Source organism: Ambystoma mexicanum, chromosome 1p (assembly GCF_040938575.1).
Source record: "Ambystoma mexicanum isolate Mex_15411 chromosome 1p, UKY_AmexF1_1, whole genome shotgun sequence".
NCBI classification, from domain to species: Eukaryota; Metazoa; Chordata; class Amphibia; order Caudata; family Ambystomatidae; genus Ambystoma; species Ambystoma mexicanum.
In genome coordinates, this window is record NC_090921.1 from 626,042,795 (window position 1) to 626,061,937 (window position 19,143).

Sequence of the window (19,143 nt, forward strand, 5' to 3'; positions counted from 1 at the left end):
TCAGTGGTGCAACATAGCAACAAGATGTTGTGAATACCAGGGTGATAAAAGTTTATACTCAAGGTACAAAAGGCCATTAAACGCTGGTACACTTAGGAAACATTTGACACACCTGTGTCTGCTTTCCTGATGATGTCAATAGGATCACACTAGTACAGTCACAGCAACTTTCCAAGATCTTGCTTTAGGTACAAGTTTCTCCCATGTTGGCATGCAGAATACTATACCTCTAGGTCTCCTGAAATATTGGCTCCTGCCAAAATGCCAGTAGCTGCCGGGAAGAAGATGGAAAAAACTGAAAAGAAACTTTCGCCTTCTCGGAAATCAGGTCCAAAATTTTCCACAAAGATTTCCGCTATAAACAACAAAGGATATGCTGTTGAGAGGCAACCATTGACATAAGAAAGACATAACTCATTGAATGGTTAGAAACAATAGCACAGTATAAAATAAAACAACATGTATTCAGTATGACCACACTGCCTGGTGGCACATGAAATGTCCCTTGTCCTCATACCAATGACAAGAAAGATATTATACGAGTATCCTTTTCAAGGGGTCATCATCGTTTAGGGCACCAGCCTGGTGTCACCAGGTATACCAGCAAACCTGTTCAATGTAAAGATATTTGTCCAGACGTTATCCCGGTTACATGACTGACATGATGTGATTATATGTGACAATTAGCTTTCTTCCTCGAGGTTATCATTAAGAAAGGAATTCAGCAATTAGATATACATTGTAATGAGCCAGAACAATGATTGTCTCTTTGTTACTTGGAATTTGCGGACTAATCTGCCATTGGCATGGCCTCACAACATTGTTATCTGTATGTGCATTGACTGTTGCATGGTTCGAGGTTTCGAACAACACTGCATAGCAGAAGAGTGTGTATTCATATAACGCATTACAATGTTTGTTTGTGTTAGGTTTTAATGATATAGCGATACAATACTCTTGTAAGGCAAGAAGAGAGAGTGACATTTTGTCCGAGCCTGCTATACATTTCAACACAATAGGAGTTTGATTTAATCAGTACTAGGATGTGCATGGAAATATTCCAGAATATTGCATCCGCATACAAGTCTATCCCATTACCTGACAATATAGTACAGTGCCAGTGTATCTATAGAAAAAACAGAATTATATATTAACAAAGGTCTCCCCCCACATTATTAAAAAAACGTGCAAAAACCCAAAAGTAATTTTAGTTTTTCAACTCAAAAAATCTTGGTAATTAAAAAAAAAATTCGGATTATTTCACGGACATCCTAGTGCCAGGGGTTTCCTGTGTGCAGGATTGCATCATAGTGTGTGTTTGGGCTATACCTGCTTCTAGTGTTTGGGGAGTGACTTGGGGTTCCCCATGGAAAAGGAGACTGTGCAGTTGAGAGTGTGGCAGAGTTGATTTAGAGGTTGTGGTCGATCGAGAGACCCAAAAAGGCCTCAATGCTGAGCAAAATGGAATACAAGGGGTGCGCAATGGTCCAGATTTTTACTGCCATTCAAGGTGGCCATCATGCAGGAGCTTGGAGAAAGCTATTCCAATGTTTATGGTTCTGATAGTGATATTTCTGGAATGGTGATGTCAACCATCAAGAGTGCTAACCCACCATTGCTCAGCTGTGGAGCAGATGACCGATTACCAGCTGTAAGGGGATGGACCCAGGCTTAGTTAGACTTCCAGGAGCTCTACTGAATGGATTTTTCACGAATTCTGCAAGAAAGTGGGATCCTCCAAAATATCCTACTTTTATTAAAATAAAATGCTCTTTCCCACAGAGGTTATACAAGCTGTCTTCGAGTCCAGCCCAGAGGGCAGGGCTTGATCCACAACTGACCACTCGGGCACTGACAGCACATAGTGAGTGGTGTTGGGTTGCCCTTACAACATCCCAGCCAGCCCAAAAGAGTTAGGCTGAGAAAACCCTTTTAGTATCTGCCACGGGGTGAGCCGGTAGAGTTTCATGCGGCAGAAGACGCACATATTACTTGTAGTTAGTTTTGACACACAACAAATACCCACATATAGCAACACTGAAGATGCAACACATACTAATGTTGCAGTTGCAAAGGTTATAGTTAGGGAACTGTTAAAGGCTGTGTTTTTAGAAGTAGTACACACAGTTATGTTTGTCAGTGAGGAGCGAGGAGAGAGCTGAGGTAGATGGAGGATGGAGTCAGAAAGATACTGTGGTAAGAGCGATGTCAGTGTGTCAAGATGCCAGCTGCCATATTGGATTTTTAAGGCCTAGTATGCAATGAACAGAATGAAAGCCCTGATGTGAAGCTGCCGGTCTGCTGAGCTCTGTCCCAAGATACATCCCTTTTTTGCATCCCCCAAGAGAGAAGCCGAGGTCAGAGGCATCCGCGGTGCACAGATAAATGCTCATTGTATCCAGCTGCAGAGCTTGAAAGCGGTAGGAACGGAATGTTAGCTCTGGGAAGGGCAGGTAGGGAGGCACCCTTTGAAGGACAAATTCATGAGAATAGGGCATGAGGTTTTGTGATGCTAATAGGCCAGGTGAAGATGCAGAGCACTACTGCCCTTAGCCAAGGAGCGGTCACCCCATTTGATTTACAAGTAGACAGAAAACCAGAGCAAATAAATCCTTGAAATTCAGACTCAAGAGCAGTGCAATGGTCACGTCTTTACTGAGCACTTGGGGCTTGAAGAAGATAAAGGGGGAGCCGTGTCTGGAACATTCCGTGATTTGGGATAGGAGAAGCACAAGGTATGCCAGTAAATTTAGGACAAGTTTGGGGGTGAAGCTTTTGTGCGCCACAATGTCTGGTATAATGAGAAGGCTTATTGTCTTATCAGAGCAGAGTTGGCCTCGCCAGTCTTACGTTGAACATATCTGGGTCAGAGGGGTGCACATCACGTGACGGTCACAGTGTATTAGTGTACCTGTCGGCCTATCATGTACCTGGATTCAATAGTGAAGATGTAGTGGGCCACGTGGATAGGGGAATGGGTTTAGATAAGGTGTGGGCAATCGGTCCAGGGAATAAAGGGAGTATTAACCTGTTCTATAGGTGGTAGTAATGAGGGTGGTGGGATGATATTGTAACCTTTATATGCTAGTACATGGTTTTCAGCAATATAACCTGTAACTTCTTCGGGCGCGACAAGCTCCGTGTCAGTTCATTTCTACAGGACCTTCTGAGACATTTTTGCATGTAATAAACCTTGATTTCTCTTGCAAAGCGGTGTAGTGGTTCTTTGGCCGCATGAATTATTTTATAGAATGGATTTTGGGTCACGTCTTTCTTTATAGTGGGCAAGAGTTTAATCATTATATTCAGAGTTCTTTGCTATCTAGCAGACAGAGTATGAACATAGGTAAAGCATCATAGGAGCTCCTAGACCAAGAAGATCCTTTAAACCATTCACATAAAGTGAATATCTAAGTGAGGTGATTGTGGTGAAAGTGAACAAGGTGAGCGACTGTGGGGGAGCTTTGAGAAATTGGGAAGGAGAAAAAAAGGGTTCTTTGCTTTTTAATCTTGTGCCACGGGTACGACTTTTGTGTTTTAGGTAGTTTATTGTTTAAGTAAAATTGTTAGCCTTAGATGGGTCTGGAGTATGGAGACTCCACTGAACCACTAGTGTCAGGTACCTCCTGGATATAAGGTAAAGATTTTCAAATATCATCAAGAATGGCTGCGGGAAGCGAAGGGTAAAATGCTCAGTTTTTGGCCTAATGAGGGGACCTTTGATAAGGGAGTGTTGGAAAACCTGTATACCTTCTTAAACACTAGGCACAATGTATCGAAGTTAGAGAATCGTTTAAATATCTTAGAGTTATGCAGGATGTATGAGAAGGGCGGGAAGGCCCACAATGTTAAAGTTGCAGAGGAACAGCTCATAAAGGAGGGTGGGGGAATTCCTTCTGTACTGCCCCGATTTGGGTGCCATAATCCGCAGAAGGATATACCATCCCTGAGTTCAAACCTCCATTTTCTCCAGTGGTTGCAAGATGGACACGGGTATCGCCTCCATCAGCAGCGATTTCTGGAAGATGGGATACTGAGGAAAGTAGAATGGTAACTCCTTCAATGGTCATAACTACGGAAAGACTGAGAACTGAGGGCGGAAAGGGAATAACTCCCCTGACTGCTAGGTTAGCTGAGAGATTAAGGGTGGAGGAGCGAGAGAGAGTGAGACCGGCAACCAAAAGACTAGATGAACACCTAAGAATGGGCAAAAAAGTGGAGACTGTGATTTTTACCGCTAGCATAGAGGATAGATGCGAATGGCAGTGGAAAAGCAGGAGCTGAAAAACTGGAAGAAGCACTGAGGCTAACAGAGGAATAGGTAGTGTTATTACAACAGCAGAGAAGTGATGAGCGGGAAGACGTGAATAGGCAGATAAAGGACATAGAAGAAGGAAGGTGGAGGGATAGTCAAATTCTTGTTAGGCTGGATAGGCCAGAAATCAAGGAGGGCAACGTGGACTTTGAGGACGAAAGCGTCACCACAGGTAGAGGACTTGAGCAAGGAGAACAGGAACCGGTACCCTATGGTAGTACCGAGCATATTTCTGTGCCTATAAAAATGCCAGGGTATGTGGTAACGGGGCAGGAGACGAGGATGGATGGAAATTGGATGTTGAACAGAGAGAACAGGGTGTAGCAGCCCAACCTCCCGCTCCAGCAGCAGCAATAGAGCTCACACCATGGGGCCGTGGTGCTCCTATGTCCATATTGAGCAGCAAGGGAAAGACGGGGAAAGTCCCAGTAAATACAAGTGTGACTTAATTTCCATTGCTCCAGAACGGTCATGGAAAGGTGTATTATGTCACATGGTCACACATGGACCGGAATAACTTGATGAAGACACTTCCTTCACTCACTGAAGGGGCAGGGAAGTGGATGTATGGATTAGAGAAGTACACTGCCAGTGTCATGTTGGCCACAGGGGACATGAATAGCTTATTAACAGCCCTAATGGGGGAACACTCAGACAAGCTTTGGAGGCAATCAGGGTGTCTGGAGTTCAGTTGGATACGAATACCCACGATGGAACAGAATTCAATAATTACAGGGCACAGATAATGAGGGGAAGTGCCTGTGGGTTATGTATCCTGATACGCCGGATATAAATTCTATTCTTGCCAAGACAGATGATCCTGCTGCACATATCCAGTTAATCCAGGAGATGTGGAGGGCAGAGAGAGGAGAAGCATGGGATAAGAATGTGGCTATTATTTTATCACATGCTGAAGAAGCATGATCTGGATAAGATAGTGGGAATGGAGGCCAAAGGTTGGTCGAATTAGAGGCACACATTGTGCATTTTTGTAAGAGGCATCACGAAAAGGAAAAAGAACGCACTGAGGCAGAGGCTAAGCTTGTTCAGAAAAAAATAGCTGAAATATGTGTGAAAGGAGTTGTGATTACCTGCTCCACGGAGTGACAGCAGGGTCAATCGGGACTACAGGGGCATATTGAATCAGGTATGGCATAAAGTTCTATGGGTGGATATGCTCCCAGGCAAAAGCAAATGAGAGGGTTTCTGAGGGGTAAGGAAGGATTTATGCAAAGAGGTGGGTCATTTGGCAGATTTGGAGGAATGGTGCCCTGCTTTAACAGGCCGATGGGAGGTAATTATGGAGGCTTGTATGGGCTCCAGTGTGGTCATGTGGGAAAATAGGACAAGTGGCACAAGACTGTCAAAAACAGGCCACAGTATTTTAACATAGATGCAAAGCAAATGCAACCCATGACCATGTTATATGCCCCAGGATCTGTGCAATCGCAGCAGGTACGGGTTGAACAGAACCCGGCACCTGGGGATACACAGACCCATGCTCTTCAACCGACAATGCCAACACAGGCCCCGGTACAGGCATGGGAGAAAAAATCATTATCTCGAGGAACAGTCACTCACTATACTGGAGCAAGTGTATTTGGAGAGAATCCTTTCCCGCTCTCCGGTGCCAACATGTATTCGGATAAGGACAGCCCACAGGGATCTCTGATGTGTCCAGACCTGTCTGTTACTGCTGATATGGAAGAGGAATCCTGGATACGTGTAAAGGTAGGTGACAGAACATTTTCATTTATGGTTGATACAGTGGCTACTAAATCTTGCATCAAGGAAGATGTGTTCCCCTTGTGAGACAAAACGATGGACTCACAGGGATTCCCTGAGGCTATCCTGTCAGTCCCTAACACCAAGGATCTTCGTATTAAGGTAGGTAAACAAAATGTATCTGCTCCCTTGTTGTATTGTACAGATAGCCCAGCGAATCTCTTGCCAGATTCTAACTTTCCCTCTATCGTTGCTTAGTTCTCCAGGAATAGATGAATGGTGCTTTCTTTCACCCAGTATCAGGCACTGATCCCTTAATCTATTGTCTTCTCACCATGTTACTGTCCCTCCAATCTCTCACTCCACCTTTCTTTGTTACTTCCTTTCCCACTCCTGTTCTTACTACCACTTATATCTACAACTACTACTCTACCTCTCTTCCTTCTTCTCCCTCTTTCCTCTTACTCTACTTCTCTGCCTCCTACTGTTCCTCTAATAATAATAATAATAATAATAATAACATTCAGAGACTACACACACTTCAAAATAATGCATTAAGAGCTGCGCTCGGTATTAACAAAAGAGATCACATTTCCTCCATCAGACGCCAACAGAAATGGCTCTCCACCCAGAACAAAATACTACTAAAAATAATTTCTCTGACTCACAAAGTCTTAAACAACGCCGCCCCTAGCTACCTAGTAGATAGCCTAAATAAAAGAACATCCATCAGACCAACTAGAGCTAGTAATGCCAACTGCCTTGTGATACCGAGATTTAGACTTACCAAGATCGACGGCAACAGTTTCCCTGTAAAAGCCACCAAACTCTGGAACTCCCTGCCATATGAGTTAAGAGCAGACCAACCTTTTTCCACCTTAGAAAGAACTATATCAACCTACTTAACTCGACTGACCACTAGTCACTGCACATTTATTTCCTCATCACCTCACCTAGGTTGCCTCAGTCCTCTTAAGCTAATAATGTGAGGGTACTATCCACTCACACTTGTACATCTGTATATTTATTGTGAAATACCGCTTTGTAATACTGACTTATTGCACCTGTAATATTATTAGTAAATATATTTTGCTGCACTATGATTTATTTTTTGTAACTTGTAAGCCTTGTACCTTTGTGTTGCGCCCTGTTATCTATGGGTTTGGTGTGCATTAAAAATAAATAAACAAACAAACAAACTCCTATTTTCCCACTCACTGTTGTTCCTCCTGCTACTAACACAACTACTGTTCCCACTGCACTAGGGCCATTACCTCTCTCTACTTCACAGTTACTCAGGGATATGGTGCCCTGCACCCCTCTATCACTATTATAGACTACTAAGGATATGGTGTCATGCGCTGGCTACACCCACCACCTCCCAACTGTCCTCCCAACCACTACTACCTCCACCACTACTACCCCACTCCACCACTCCTACCCTACCTCTTCTGCTTACTCTCCTCTCTCTCTCACACAGACACTCTACGGACTTCCTCCTTAACAATAGCCTTCCACACTCCAGTCACTCTTGCCTCCTCTGGTCTCTCACTCGTCGTCCTCCTCGCCGGACAGTCCTCACCGAACTAACCCACACTTGCGCACTCACACACAACTCTTTAAAAAAAAAACACCGCTCCCTGGATTGGCCACTCATCCTGTCCAATCACTTAGCTGGCTTAAGGGTGAGTGTCAGGGGGAGTGTTTAGGGAGGCTTCAAAATGGGGTTGTAAGCCCTGCCCCCATTTCTGGAAATATCTCTGGCAAGGAGAGTGGAAGAGTTCCTGGTGAGGAACTGGAGTCCCTGTTCCATAAGGCCTTCTAATATGGGGTGGGAGCCTCATTATTAAGGCCTCCTTTCCGGAATGGTATGTAGATTTCTGGAGACTTTGCTACACTGCTTGCACGCGTGGCCGGTGTTCAGCTACTGGTTGTGTGCTGCGAGGAAGTCTGAACTGCTGCTGCATGGTTGGCTTCCATATGCTGCCTCCTTCTGCGGTCTTCCGACGTCAGTGTTCGCCATCATCATCATCATAGGTAAGGTGGGGATGGGAGGGAGTCTGTACACACTGCTGCGAGCACCAGGGAATGTTTAGGTGGACTCCCACCCTTCCCTGACACAGCCTGTAGGAAGGGACCCACTTTGTTGATGCTTGTTTTCAGAAATCACTTTGCTCTTGGGGATCAAGCACATGTTGTGTTCAGTGTACCACCCTCAAGCCAATGGAATCATTAAGCAGTTTAATGGAGCAGTTAAAGTCTATTTATCAAAACTGTGTAGTGATTTAATTAAGAACTGGTTGTTTTGCTTGTCTTTGGTCCTATTTTACAGGAGAAATCAGCCATGGAGACCACCACCTCAGTCCACACGATACAGTGACTGGGTGTAGGTTACAGATACCACTCTCACCTGCACGCAGAACATCAGATGGACACAAGTCAGCAGAGTTTCTTGGTGAGGAGTTTAGAGAATACCTTATGGCTTTAACATTGCTCATCTGCCCACGTAGTATCTCGGGATTGGGAGATTAGGAAGTTAAAGCAATCATATAGGCAGTGGATGAAATGGCATCGGTTATCTAATAAAAGAGCCCGCTGGAAAATTATGTTTGCGACTTTATGCAGGAAAAAACCTCTGACAATATGGCAAATTTTACCCTCTGGTAAGGGGGATAAAAAAAGTTATATAATTAACCCGATTAGTGAACAGAAATGGCTTGAGCATTTAGGGGGAGTCATGGAGCATTTAGGGGGAGTCATGGAGGGTCTTTATCCACGTAGGTAATGAGAAGAAAAGATGTAGTTGGAAGTTATTATAAGTCGGTACAAGATTAAAAGAGCCATACTTCATCTAAATAATTCCCTGGCCTCTGGCCCAAATGGATTATATAATGCAGTTCTGAAGACTTACCCAGGGGCATGGTCACAAATAATAAAAATATTATTTGATGAATTATGTCAAGAAGCACTAATTCCTGAGTCCTGGATACAGGCAATTCTACTGCCAGTATATAAAAAGGGGGATAGGATTTTACTGGCAAACTACATGCTGCTCTCGTTACTCGATGTAACTGGCAAACTATTTTCAACTTTTATTCTGTCTGCCGTCCAAAAATGGGTTACTGACAAAACTATTTTGGTCCCCATGCAAATCGGTTTTAGGTGCTGTTCGGCTACTACCCATAAAATGAGGATTCTTGATAACCTAATAAGGGAGGCGAAGATTAGGGGAAATCCTCCTTTGTGCGTGATTTATGTGGATTTCAGTGCAGCCTTCAATTCTGTAAACAGAACTATTTTGTGGCAAAAATTGGAATGCCTGGGTTGCCCACTTTCACTGCTGACAATTCTGATTGATTAGCACACAGATACTGGGGCTTGGCTGCGGCTGAATGGTGAAGGTTTGCTATCAGGGACAGTTGGGCTGAACAGGGGAGTCAAGCAAGGCTTTGTGCTGGCTCCCCTGTTGTTCAATCTGTATGTCCCAAAATTGATGAGTGTGGTCGGCCTGCCAATAAAATTAGGTAAGAAACTGATTTCTTGCACTCTTTATGCGGACAATTTGGTCATTATGGAGTGAGGGCCAAGTTACATGCCCTCTTAGACTATGCTCTAAGTAATGAATTGACTATAAATATTACCAAAACTAAGGCAATGGTGGTAGTTGGACAGAAAATCAGTCGGGTGGCCCTGGATAATCAGATTGGAATAATTGAATATGTAGATCATTATCCACATCTGGGCTTGGAGCTAAATAAAAATGGGGACTACCACAGTATAATGGAGTGCAAGAAAAGCAAAGCTCGTCAATTGACTTTTAATTGAACGATTTGTCTCACAGTCAGCTTTTCAGTCTAGGGAATCCTCAGGCTTTATAGACCGTGCTTCTGCCTGGCGATCTTGTACGGGTTAGAGGTTCTGTCAATGAAGGATGTGCAGTGGCTGAATGTGTTGTAAGGAACATTTTGGAAGGCTGTATTGAAATTGGCTCCCTCTACCCCCATGGCCAATGTATGCTTGGAAGGCAAATTGGTTTCTCTTGGCTCCCAGGCGTGAATACGAAGAGGGGTGCTGCATCATAAATCTTTTATGGAACCCTAGTGTCCCGAATTGCATAACCTGGCATATAGCTATGGTGGCGACCAAAATGGCCTACCGGGGTTTTGGCAATTGAATGAAGAATGTGTTGCACGTATTGGGTGGTGCCTGGACTCTGAGAGAGGAACCAATTATGATATTATGAAAACAATCTACAAGAAGAGGGTGGAGCGTTGGGACTGGATAAACAACTATGATCATTTGACATCTTTGTATAATTATAAATATGTGGCTGGTGTGACACATTCTTATTTGAAAACCAGGGCGTATTTGGTACATAGTCCTAGTCCCAAGTTTGTAATTTCATATTACGGTTGTGTTTAAATCAGTTGCCATTACTGGTTACGCAGGGACCCTACACTAAATTGCCCATTGAAAGTAGAACCGGCCACATATGTAGGCTACAGGATAGGCTCGAAACAGCTTGGCTTGTTCTTATGGAATGTAGAGAGCTGGGTCCAATTTACATGTATATGATGAGCAGATTCAAGAGTCAATATGATTCTATTAAGTCAAACACATTTTTTAATTGCTGCTTGAATACAGACTCCGAATCTATGCATGAAGCACTTAATTGCTTGTGGAAACAAATTTCCAAATCATTTATAAAATGAAACTTCAGTTGGTAAAACTTAGGAACATGTATGGATAAGTAAGTGTATGATTATGTTATATCGATGATGCTATATAGTATAGGTGATATTATTCAAATATTAGATTGATTGTTTTAATTGTAAATTATTGGAAGCAAATGAATTGAATGTGGATGGCATCTCTCAGGAATATGTGCTTTTAAGAGGTTCTGATAATGTTTAAGAAGTGTTTTAGAGATATTGATGTATTGATTATTATTTGGTTTTGGAATGCTTAACTGTGATAAATTGTGAAAATAATGTTTGTAAATGAACTATATAAAAAAAATATTAATAATATTTAACATAGTGTCATAGTTGTTCTCACACCAACAGTCTACAGGAGAAAACATCAAGGAGTCCGAAGATCTACACCAAACACAGTTGCTCCCCGCGGACCTGTTTTTCATCCATTCATTTATCAGACGCTGGAACGAGCAGCATTTCCATGGTCCACACAGTGATTTTCGCTATTCCAACTGCTGTGAAGGTGGAGGCAACAAGAGCTGGATTCACATCTGTGATGTGCAAATGGATAGCAGTGCCCCTCCACTGGCACAGGAACAAGTGCCGCCTCAAAGTTAAGTATGCCCTAAGGATTTGCAGTTCGTTCCAGTAGAAAAGAGGGGAGTAAACGTGTAAATACACAGAAGAATATATTTGGATTTAAAATGTATACTATGATGTTTGATTTTATATTTGTATTGCTTTTCTTGTTATTTGGTTCATGCGTGACAGACAATATAAATGTGAATATTTTGAACTTGTTTAGTACTATAGGGTTTGATGAAGTGTTATTAATGTCACAAAGAAGAATTGATTCCAACCTCATGAGTGGTTATGATGATGTAAATTCTGGGCCAATAATGGATGCACATGCCTTCACAGCAGATAATGTCTGGTATAAACATATGAGCTGGGTAGGGAAAGAGAGATCTGTAGGATCCTGTTACATCTGCTCTTTTATCCCTCATGCTTCTGGTGTCTCTAGACTTTTTATTCCTGATGAGACAGAGGTAGCAGATGCACTGTGTCTAGTGCATCTAACCTTGTGCAGGGTCCGAGGGCAGCTACCAGGGCAATCAGTTGTAGTGTCTATCCAACCGGTTGATGAGGAATGTTTGACCACAGATTATAAAGAGCAGAAGAATATACATTGTATGCTGTGAGAAACCTGAGGTTATGCTCCAGAATCCCTTATTCAGGTGGCCAGGGAAGGTCTGGCGCTCTCAAATCCCTAAGATCTTTGTAGGTTCTGCAACATCTGCCTGCCTTCCTCCCAATGAAGCTCCATTACTAGAATCCCATCACCCCTACACCTGTGAATTTACCAAATCCAAGAACCCCTCCATATCTGATAGATAATCTAGGAGCCCAAACCCTCGTGCATTCCAAATCCGCAACTCCCAGAATCACTGCTATCCTATCTTCTACCCGGATATTCCCAATCATTCTTCTTCACGTCCTTCTGATAATTAATTCCCGAACACCCAATATACCTTGACAAAACACTACCATTCCCACAATCCCCTCTGTTCATTTCACAATCTTGGCTATTCCCATTAGCTTCACAAACCCTACCAATCCCGTCCCGCTGGTTATCATTTTCCAAACTCCCAGTCGAATATGACCAACAACTACAGTTCTCACAAACCCTCTGACTCATTTCACAAACCCTACAAAAACCACCCTTCCGAGATCACCACAAACCCCTCTAGTACAAGGGTTATAATTCCATACAACACCTCTTCTTCTCCTATCCCGTAGGATTCTCTGACACTCTAACCGTCCCCTTTTCCGACACTAACACCTTCTTCCGACAGGAAAGACAACGGACTAACCTTAAAGCTGTTTACCTGACATGACCCAACACAAGGGCCAGGCAAAATCAGGCAATTAACCAGAAGCGCACACACCTGATGGCCTTTTTCTTTCACCCAGAGGGATAAAAGGTGGAGCACGAGAGCACAATACGAGCAAGGCAGACTGCACGACGAGACAGCTATCCAGGCACAGCAGTTTAAGAGGAGGAGAAAGGCGGCATATATCGAGAGGCTGACAAGGAGAGAAGCAACCTTGCCCTTTCTGACAAAGACCCGCAAAACCTCTGCATAAGGAATTGTAAGACTACGGACAATAGCTCAAGTGTGTTGCAGCAGATGTCAACGGTACACAGAGCGTACCTATGCTGATAAGCACAACCGAGGGAGATGCCTACTGCCATGGTACCAGCCTTGATGCCAGATATTCTAAAAGGCCAATCGGTTCATCACAAACGGTGAGTTGAGGGGAGAAGCGATAAGAACCAAACTGGGTTAAACGAAAGCCGCAAAATATCAACTGAAGGGAAGTTCAAACAACTGTTAGAATAAAGAGAAGACCAGCTGCAGAGGGATCCGGTACCACGTGGGTGCCTACTCGAGAGACTCTGGTCAATCCTGTGTTTGGTCAAACTGCTAATACCAGAAGGCCTTGGGAAGTCTGCAAAGGAATTATCAAGGTGGTCATAAAGGGGTATAGCCAAAGCATCTGTACAGTCGAAAGTCTTTGACCGACAACCCAGTAAAAGCTGCGGGAGATGAATCCTGTTTAGTGAGAAAGAAGACAGAACTGTATGGGTGACAAGACTGAACCCGACGGAGGGAAGTCAACAGTTCATTGTTTAAAAAGACAATAAGATTTGTGAATGGAAAAGGTACAAGTGTACTGAATAGAAGAAAACAGTTGAGAAGGGGTCTGAGCCTGGCAGAGGGGGATCCTAGGTCGAAAAGCCATCACCCAAAGACTGATGAATGTAAAAGAAGAAGATGAGCGAACAAGAGCCATAGTGAACCCATCGGAGGGATGCTGAGAATCAAGAAGGGTCTGCGCCCGGGTGAGTGGGGGCCCAGGGTAAGCCATTATCACCCTAACTACCATATGAAAGGAACTTTTCGGTTATGTTTAAACCTACCAGGCCCACAGAAGCAAGAAAGGCAACCACACAATGTTCTGATAGTGATAAGAACTTTTTGTTGGTTATTTGAACTTATCAGGCCCTCGGACGCAGGAGAGGCAAACTCCAAAGGTCCTCATATCGGTAAAGAATCAGTTCAAGATCCAAGCCTGGAAGAGGGGATCCAAGGGTGAAGAGCATCACCCAAAGAACATTTAAAAGGAACTTTTGTTTGTTATTTTGGACCCTATCAGGTCCTCGAAGTCAATTGAATTTTTGTAGAAAAGAGACTTAAATATTGACGGCCCTGATACCTGAAGCAGAACTGTTGTCTTGTGCTGGGAAAGATTGAGCGTGTGCTGTGCTCACCAGTCTCACCTTGTCCCGTGCTCAAAATGTGGGGAAGGGAGACCCCCGGCTACCACATCCTGACTTATTATTTTGGAACACTTCTTTCTTTCTTTTGAATCCTATCCCACACTTTTTGGGGTATTTACTTGCAAGGATTGGCAGTCGTCCTTTTTAGTATAGGCCCTTTACTTTGACAAGACGCCACAAGGACTGCCTTATTCTGATTTGATGGTCGTAGCTTGCTTCCATTTTAGATTTAGGTTTAGATTAGGCATTTGTCCACCCTAGCTATACAGTTCAATAAACACTGTTGCACTGTGATCACTTGTGTCTGTCTATTCTTGACACCATGTCATCCTTACAATACAAAGAGACCAGCTGAATTTAAAAGGGGCTGCTTTTGTGAATAATGGATGGGAGCAAGCGGTGAAGAGTTGCAAAGCGGGAGGAATGAGGGGATTCTTGGAAGAAGGGATGGCACAAATTAACCAAGAGTGTGGAAATGTCTGGAATAAGTACCTGAAATATCTGACATGGCTCAAGGAGCCATAAAAACCTGTTAAGATACAGTTGCTTGTGCATTTTTCTCAATGTTTTAAGGGCGATGGCACAGTGCCTGTTGGCACAAATGGAAACTGCAGCCACACGCTTTGCATTGCTGATCTGGCTGGAGGCACATCCATACTTGTTGATGTGTTTTGGTCTTGTGTACAGTTTGCATATCGACAATTACCTCCAGTCTGGCGAGGTGTGTGCAGTCTCACTACGCTGCACATGCCTGTTCTGGTCATCACCCAAACATTTGGTACTTGCCCATCTGATACCTAAAGTCACATCTGGGCCCTGTTTGTCCCTGTGACCCTTGCGTCCTATAAGGACAATTTAATGACTTTGCCAGATTGTGACGAAGCGGAACCATTAAGACGGAATAGAGAGTTTAGCTATACATCGTCAACATCCTCAAAGGCTCTGCAAAGTGGCTCAAGGTCACCAGCTACAAACTGTTGTTGTATGTGAATTCCTCTAAGTCAGCTTTCAATGCAATCAAAGAAGGATTACGGGCCCTGAGACTCATTGCCTTGCAAAATAGGTACAGCCTCAGCTTTCTGACAGCTATGGAGGGAGTGGGGTGTCAAATAATATGGGAGTTTGTGCTGGAATTCTGTGCCTCCTAACGATACTGAAAATGGAACTTTGAATCAGACAATTGTCTCATTGCACAAGCTTAGGATGGTCATGTAGAACGAAGGAGGAATTACACATGTTCCTTGGTTGGACCCTCTTTTTTTCTTGGGTACCGTCTTAGTGAGCTTATCTGTCAAGATCTTAATGCCAATGTTTGTCATTTTTCCTTATTATCTTTTGTTTCTTTCAGATGCTCTTATGATGCTGTTCTAGTAAGATACCGAAAACAGCTGCCATGAAAACTGTGACCCTGTCCAAGGCTAGAACCACTACCATTTCATATTGCATGGGTACTCAGGCTGAAGCCGTCTTGTGTCCTCCACCAAATTGGGATGATTGTGTGGAGCAGTGGGCAGATTGTGAAAATGGTGGGAAACAAGTTTGGTTTCTTTAGCGGAGGAGAGTGCCCATGGTAGGACTAACATTACAGATGTTTGCAGGGTCTTAAGTCCTAGAGAAAATGGCTTTAAAGAAAAATAAATGTGCTTAGTAGTTAATTAACTAAAACGGGGAATGTTTGGGTGGTCGATAAAGTCTGAACGGGAAAGAGGGGTTTGTCTTGCATTCACCATCTTGATGACTGGGTTGATGGTGATGTTAGTGCAATGTTTGATTTAGCATATATCTAGTATAGTTAATGAGAATAGGATGTTTTACTATGAATGCTACTTTGTGTTCAGTTGATACATATTAGATTTGCACGCACGTAGCAACATAATGTCAAATCTGCCGATGTAATAGCAAAATGGTGTAGTTGCATAGTGTGCACGTAGCGCCTAAAGGTGGGAAGCGAGGGGCTTCATATGCGCACACGAAAAGGAGATTTGTGGATTGAGACACCTTAGTGAGGGGATGTGGTACTCTTGAACATACATATACTGCTGGTCCCCTCAGCTAGGGGTTCTGCAGGGCCAGAAACCTAGCGTGGCGCGATACATTTTGCGTGACGGGAAAGCTGGTTGAGCGAGGTTGAAGGCTGGGGGGAAGGCAGCGGGAAGCTGCAATAACATCAAATGGTCAGCTACAGCCAAGCTCAGGTTTTTATGACTTGCTACTATTGTGGAGAGGCAATGTAATCTTTGTAAGTACCTGTAAGCCTGTTATTCATTAACCAGGGATGTCCAGCCAGATTTGGAGCCGGGTAATAAACCTGGTGCAATGGAATGCTTAAGGGCAGAGAGAACGTATGGTTTATGGGTTTCGATCAGGTTCTCAGGAATGACCAGGTTGTGGCCAGAGGCCATGTATGCTGAAATGGTAGTCATATAGATTAGGGTGAAAAGATGGCCAACAGCAAGTCTGGGCGGATAAGGAATTTATTGCCAGTTCAAAGGGACCTTGTTTGTGTCTACCCCTCCTCATATTGTTGAAGTGTCTTTGCAAAGACCATGTGAATCATGACCAGTGTTAGAGGTATTTGACCAGATGGAATCAGTAATGAATTATGTTTGATGTGCAGAAATATAAAACCATGTACGGCATCATCACCTACTGGGGAAGAATCCCGAGAAGGGGCATGCTGCAAATAGAAGATGATACAAATATATATTGAAAGGAGAATAAATGTATCCAATGAGAGTGTGGGAACTTAAAAAGATTAGATTTCTTTATATAAGATTGACCAATCATGTTTGGGGGGATGACTTTGCAAAGAAACATGTAGGAGTGTATTAAGTGTTGCAAAATGTATATAATGTGAGATCTTTGTCAAAAAGACAGGGGTTAGTTTGACTTTACAGTGTCATCTAGCCCCTCCCGGACGTTTCTACAATAACTTGCTTTATGGTCAAACGTACACTCGCATCTTAAGAGGTGGGCTTAGTTTGGGTTACGGAGATCGGAGGTCCACCCACACAACCCACTAGGCCTGTGAAGCAGCCCAAGAAAGCTAGTCATGCCAACCTAGATCAAAACAAAACCATCTATGCTGAGCATATTTGAGCTGCTCACCAACTTTAAGACATTGAGAACAATCCTCCTGCTTCCCTATGATGCAGCATCTCACCTAGCTATCTCACCTAGCTGTCTCGAGTTGAAGACACCACTGCATTACCCAAGCACCACCAAGCCATTAAGCTGCCATTTGTACGTGCATGCTGCGGTTCTTGAATACCACTGCGATGGCTCAACACCTTCCAAACACAGCTCATAACCAATAGGAAGAGCCAAAAGGCCCTCCGAAAGATTCCAAGATTGTGAACGTATGGGCTGAGTTTGCTTTCCCAGGAATCCTAGTCACCCTGGCCTTGACGTGGACATAACAACACAGTAGGTTCCCGTTACCATTTAGTGATTTTCGTGTTTTTCCTTTCTTCATTTATTTTGCCAATTTTTTAGATCTCTTCTACAGTGCAATTATAGTTTACCAACTTGCCCAAAGGTTTATATTAACCCTGATTCACTGTTTCTTTTTCCTTGCATGGTTGGTGGTTAGTGTGTTAAGTAACTCTGTACGGCTATTAAAGGCTATATTTTCATTTTTAGCCTTTTTTTGTTAGGACTTACAATGTTGTCTTGATGCTTCCACTCCTGATCTGATCCCCATCTCTGGCGAGAATAGCTTTCCTTCGACCCCTGCTACGAAACCCAACGAACGGAGGGAAACTCTTTTTTTAAAATCTCTGCTCAAACTTGGTCACTGAAACATTTCTGAGGTGAATTTTGCTACATGTTTGGATATAGCTCACAAACGTCACTCCCCTAGACAGAATAGGCTTTTGTTAGAGTTGGCCCTTAGGAAGAATAATTCCTATTTCAAGTACAGGCAGCAGCCTGCTTTGTCAGTGGGCACATATTCACATATGTCAGCCTGCCACCCACCCCCCTGCAGCATCCTCCTTTGCCAACATTTTCAGATGAAGCACAATACAATTGTGGTAAATCTATTCACTTTGAATCACCCACAATAAGTACCAGTTTGTTTTAGTAAGACAGTTGTATTGGTACAAGGAGATGTTGAAAAGCTATGCTGTTCTCTCTCATTTGATAAATGAGCCAGGAGAATTCATTCAGAATTTAAATTCCTGCTCACCCATTTGATATTATCATTTGACACTAGGCACACAACTTAATGCATGTATGCTATAATTGTGTTACATTTAAAATTCTCTAAGCTTTTAGAAATGCGAACAATATGTATATATATAAAGCGCCATATTAGAATGTCCATATCCACTGTCTAACCGTTAACTAATAATCCATAACTAGCTATGTTAAGGTTTAAAGGCAGACCCAAGATGACAGAGACTGGATCAAGAGAGAAAATGATACATGTCATTCTACAGATGACATTGGGTAGAAAAATTCAATGGGAATCTCTGATAATCTTTAATGGCATTCTAAGAAGAGGAGTAGACAGACACCTTACTGAGGACCAAGATAGTTCTCAGAGTTGGTAAATGGATGGTGTTTCAGAAATGGGAGTCCACTAAGAAACCCAGTGTAAATGATTTGATTGAGTAAGATTACAAGCAGGCCACATGGAAAGAGTTACTGGCAGAAGTGGACCACCTTAGGAAGTTCTGGAATACTTACAGGAAAACGTACGACTGATTTGTTTACACTGCTACTACTGTTGTCTTTTCAATTAACTCAGATGTACTTGATGACATGTTGACTCTTTATTTGCAAAATGATTGCTAATATGCCATGCCATGTCCAAAAATAGCTAGCATGAGCTCGATAAACCTGTACAATTCACTTCCACACTGACCTCTATTGCACTGCTTTTCAATCAAACGTGTTTTTAAAAAAGGGTCTCCAAGAAAGGGCTCCACTTACAGCTGATTCTATAGCTAAGAACAAATGTGTATTGTATTCACAAGCCCTTCACTAATTAAAATATGAAACGTGGTTCTAGAACATTTCTTTTATTTTGTATTTATTTAGGCAGGGTATGATAT

The 19,143-nt window shown here is 43.1% G+C and overlaps 1 protein-coding gene across 1 annotated transcript in view; it reads right to left on the reverse strand.

Moving 5' to 3' along the window:
- LOC138577272 (solute carrier family 12 member 2-like) overlaps nt 1–19,143 on the reverse strand; it is a 953,949-nt gene that overhangs the window by 381,905 nt on the left and 552,901 nt on the right. Inside the window, exon 8 of the mRNA XM_069649614.1 lies at nt 228–355. Coding sequence (XP_069505715.1) covers nt 228–355 — 128 coding nt within the window. The remainder of the gene's footprint in view (nt 1–227; nt 356–19,143) is intronic.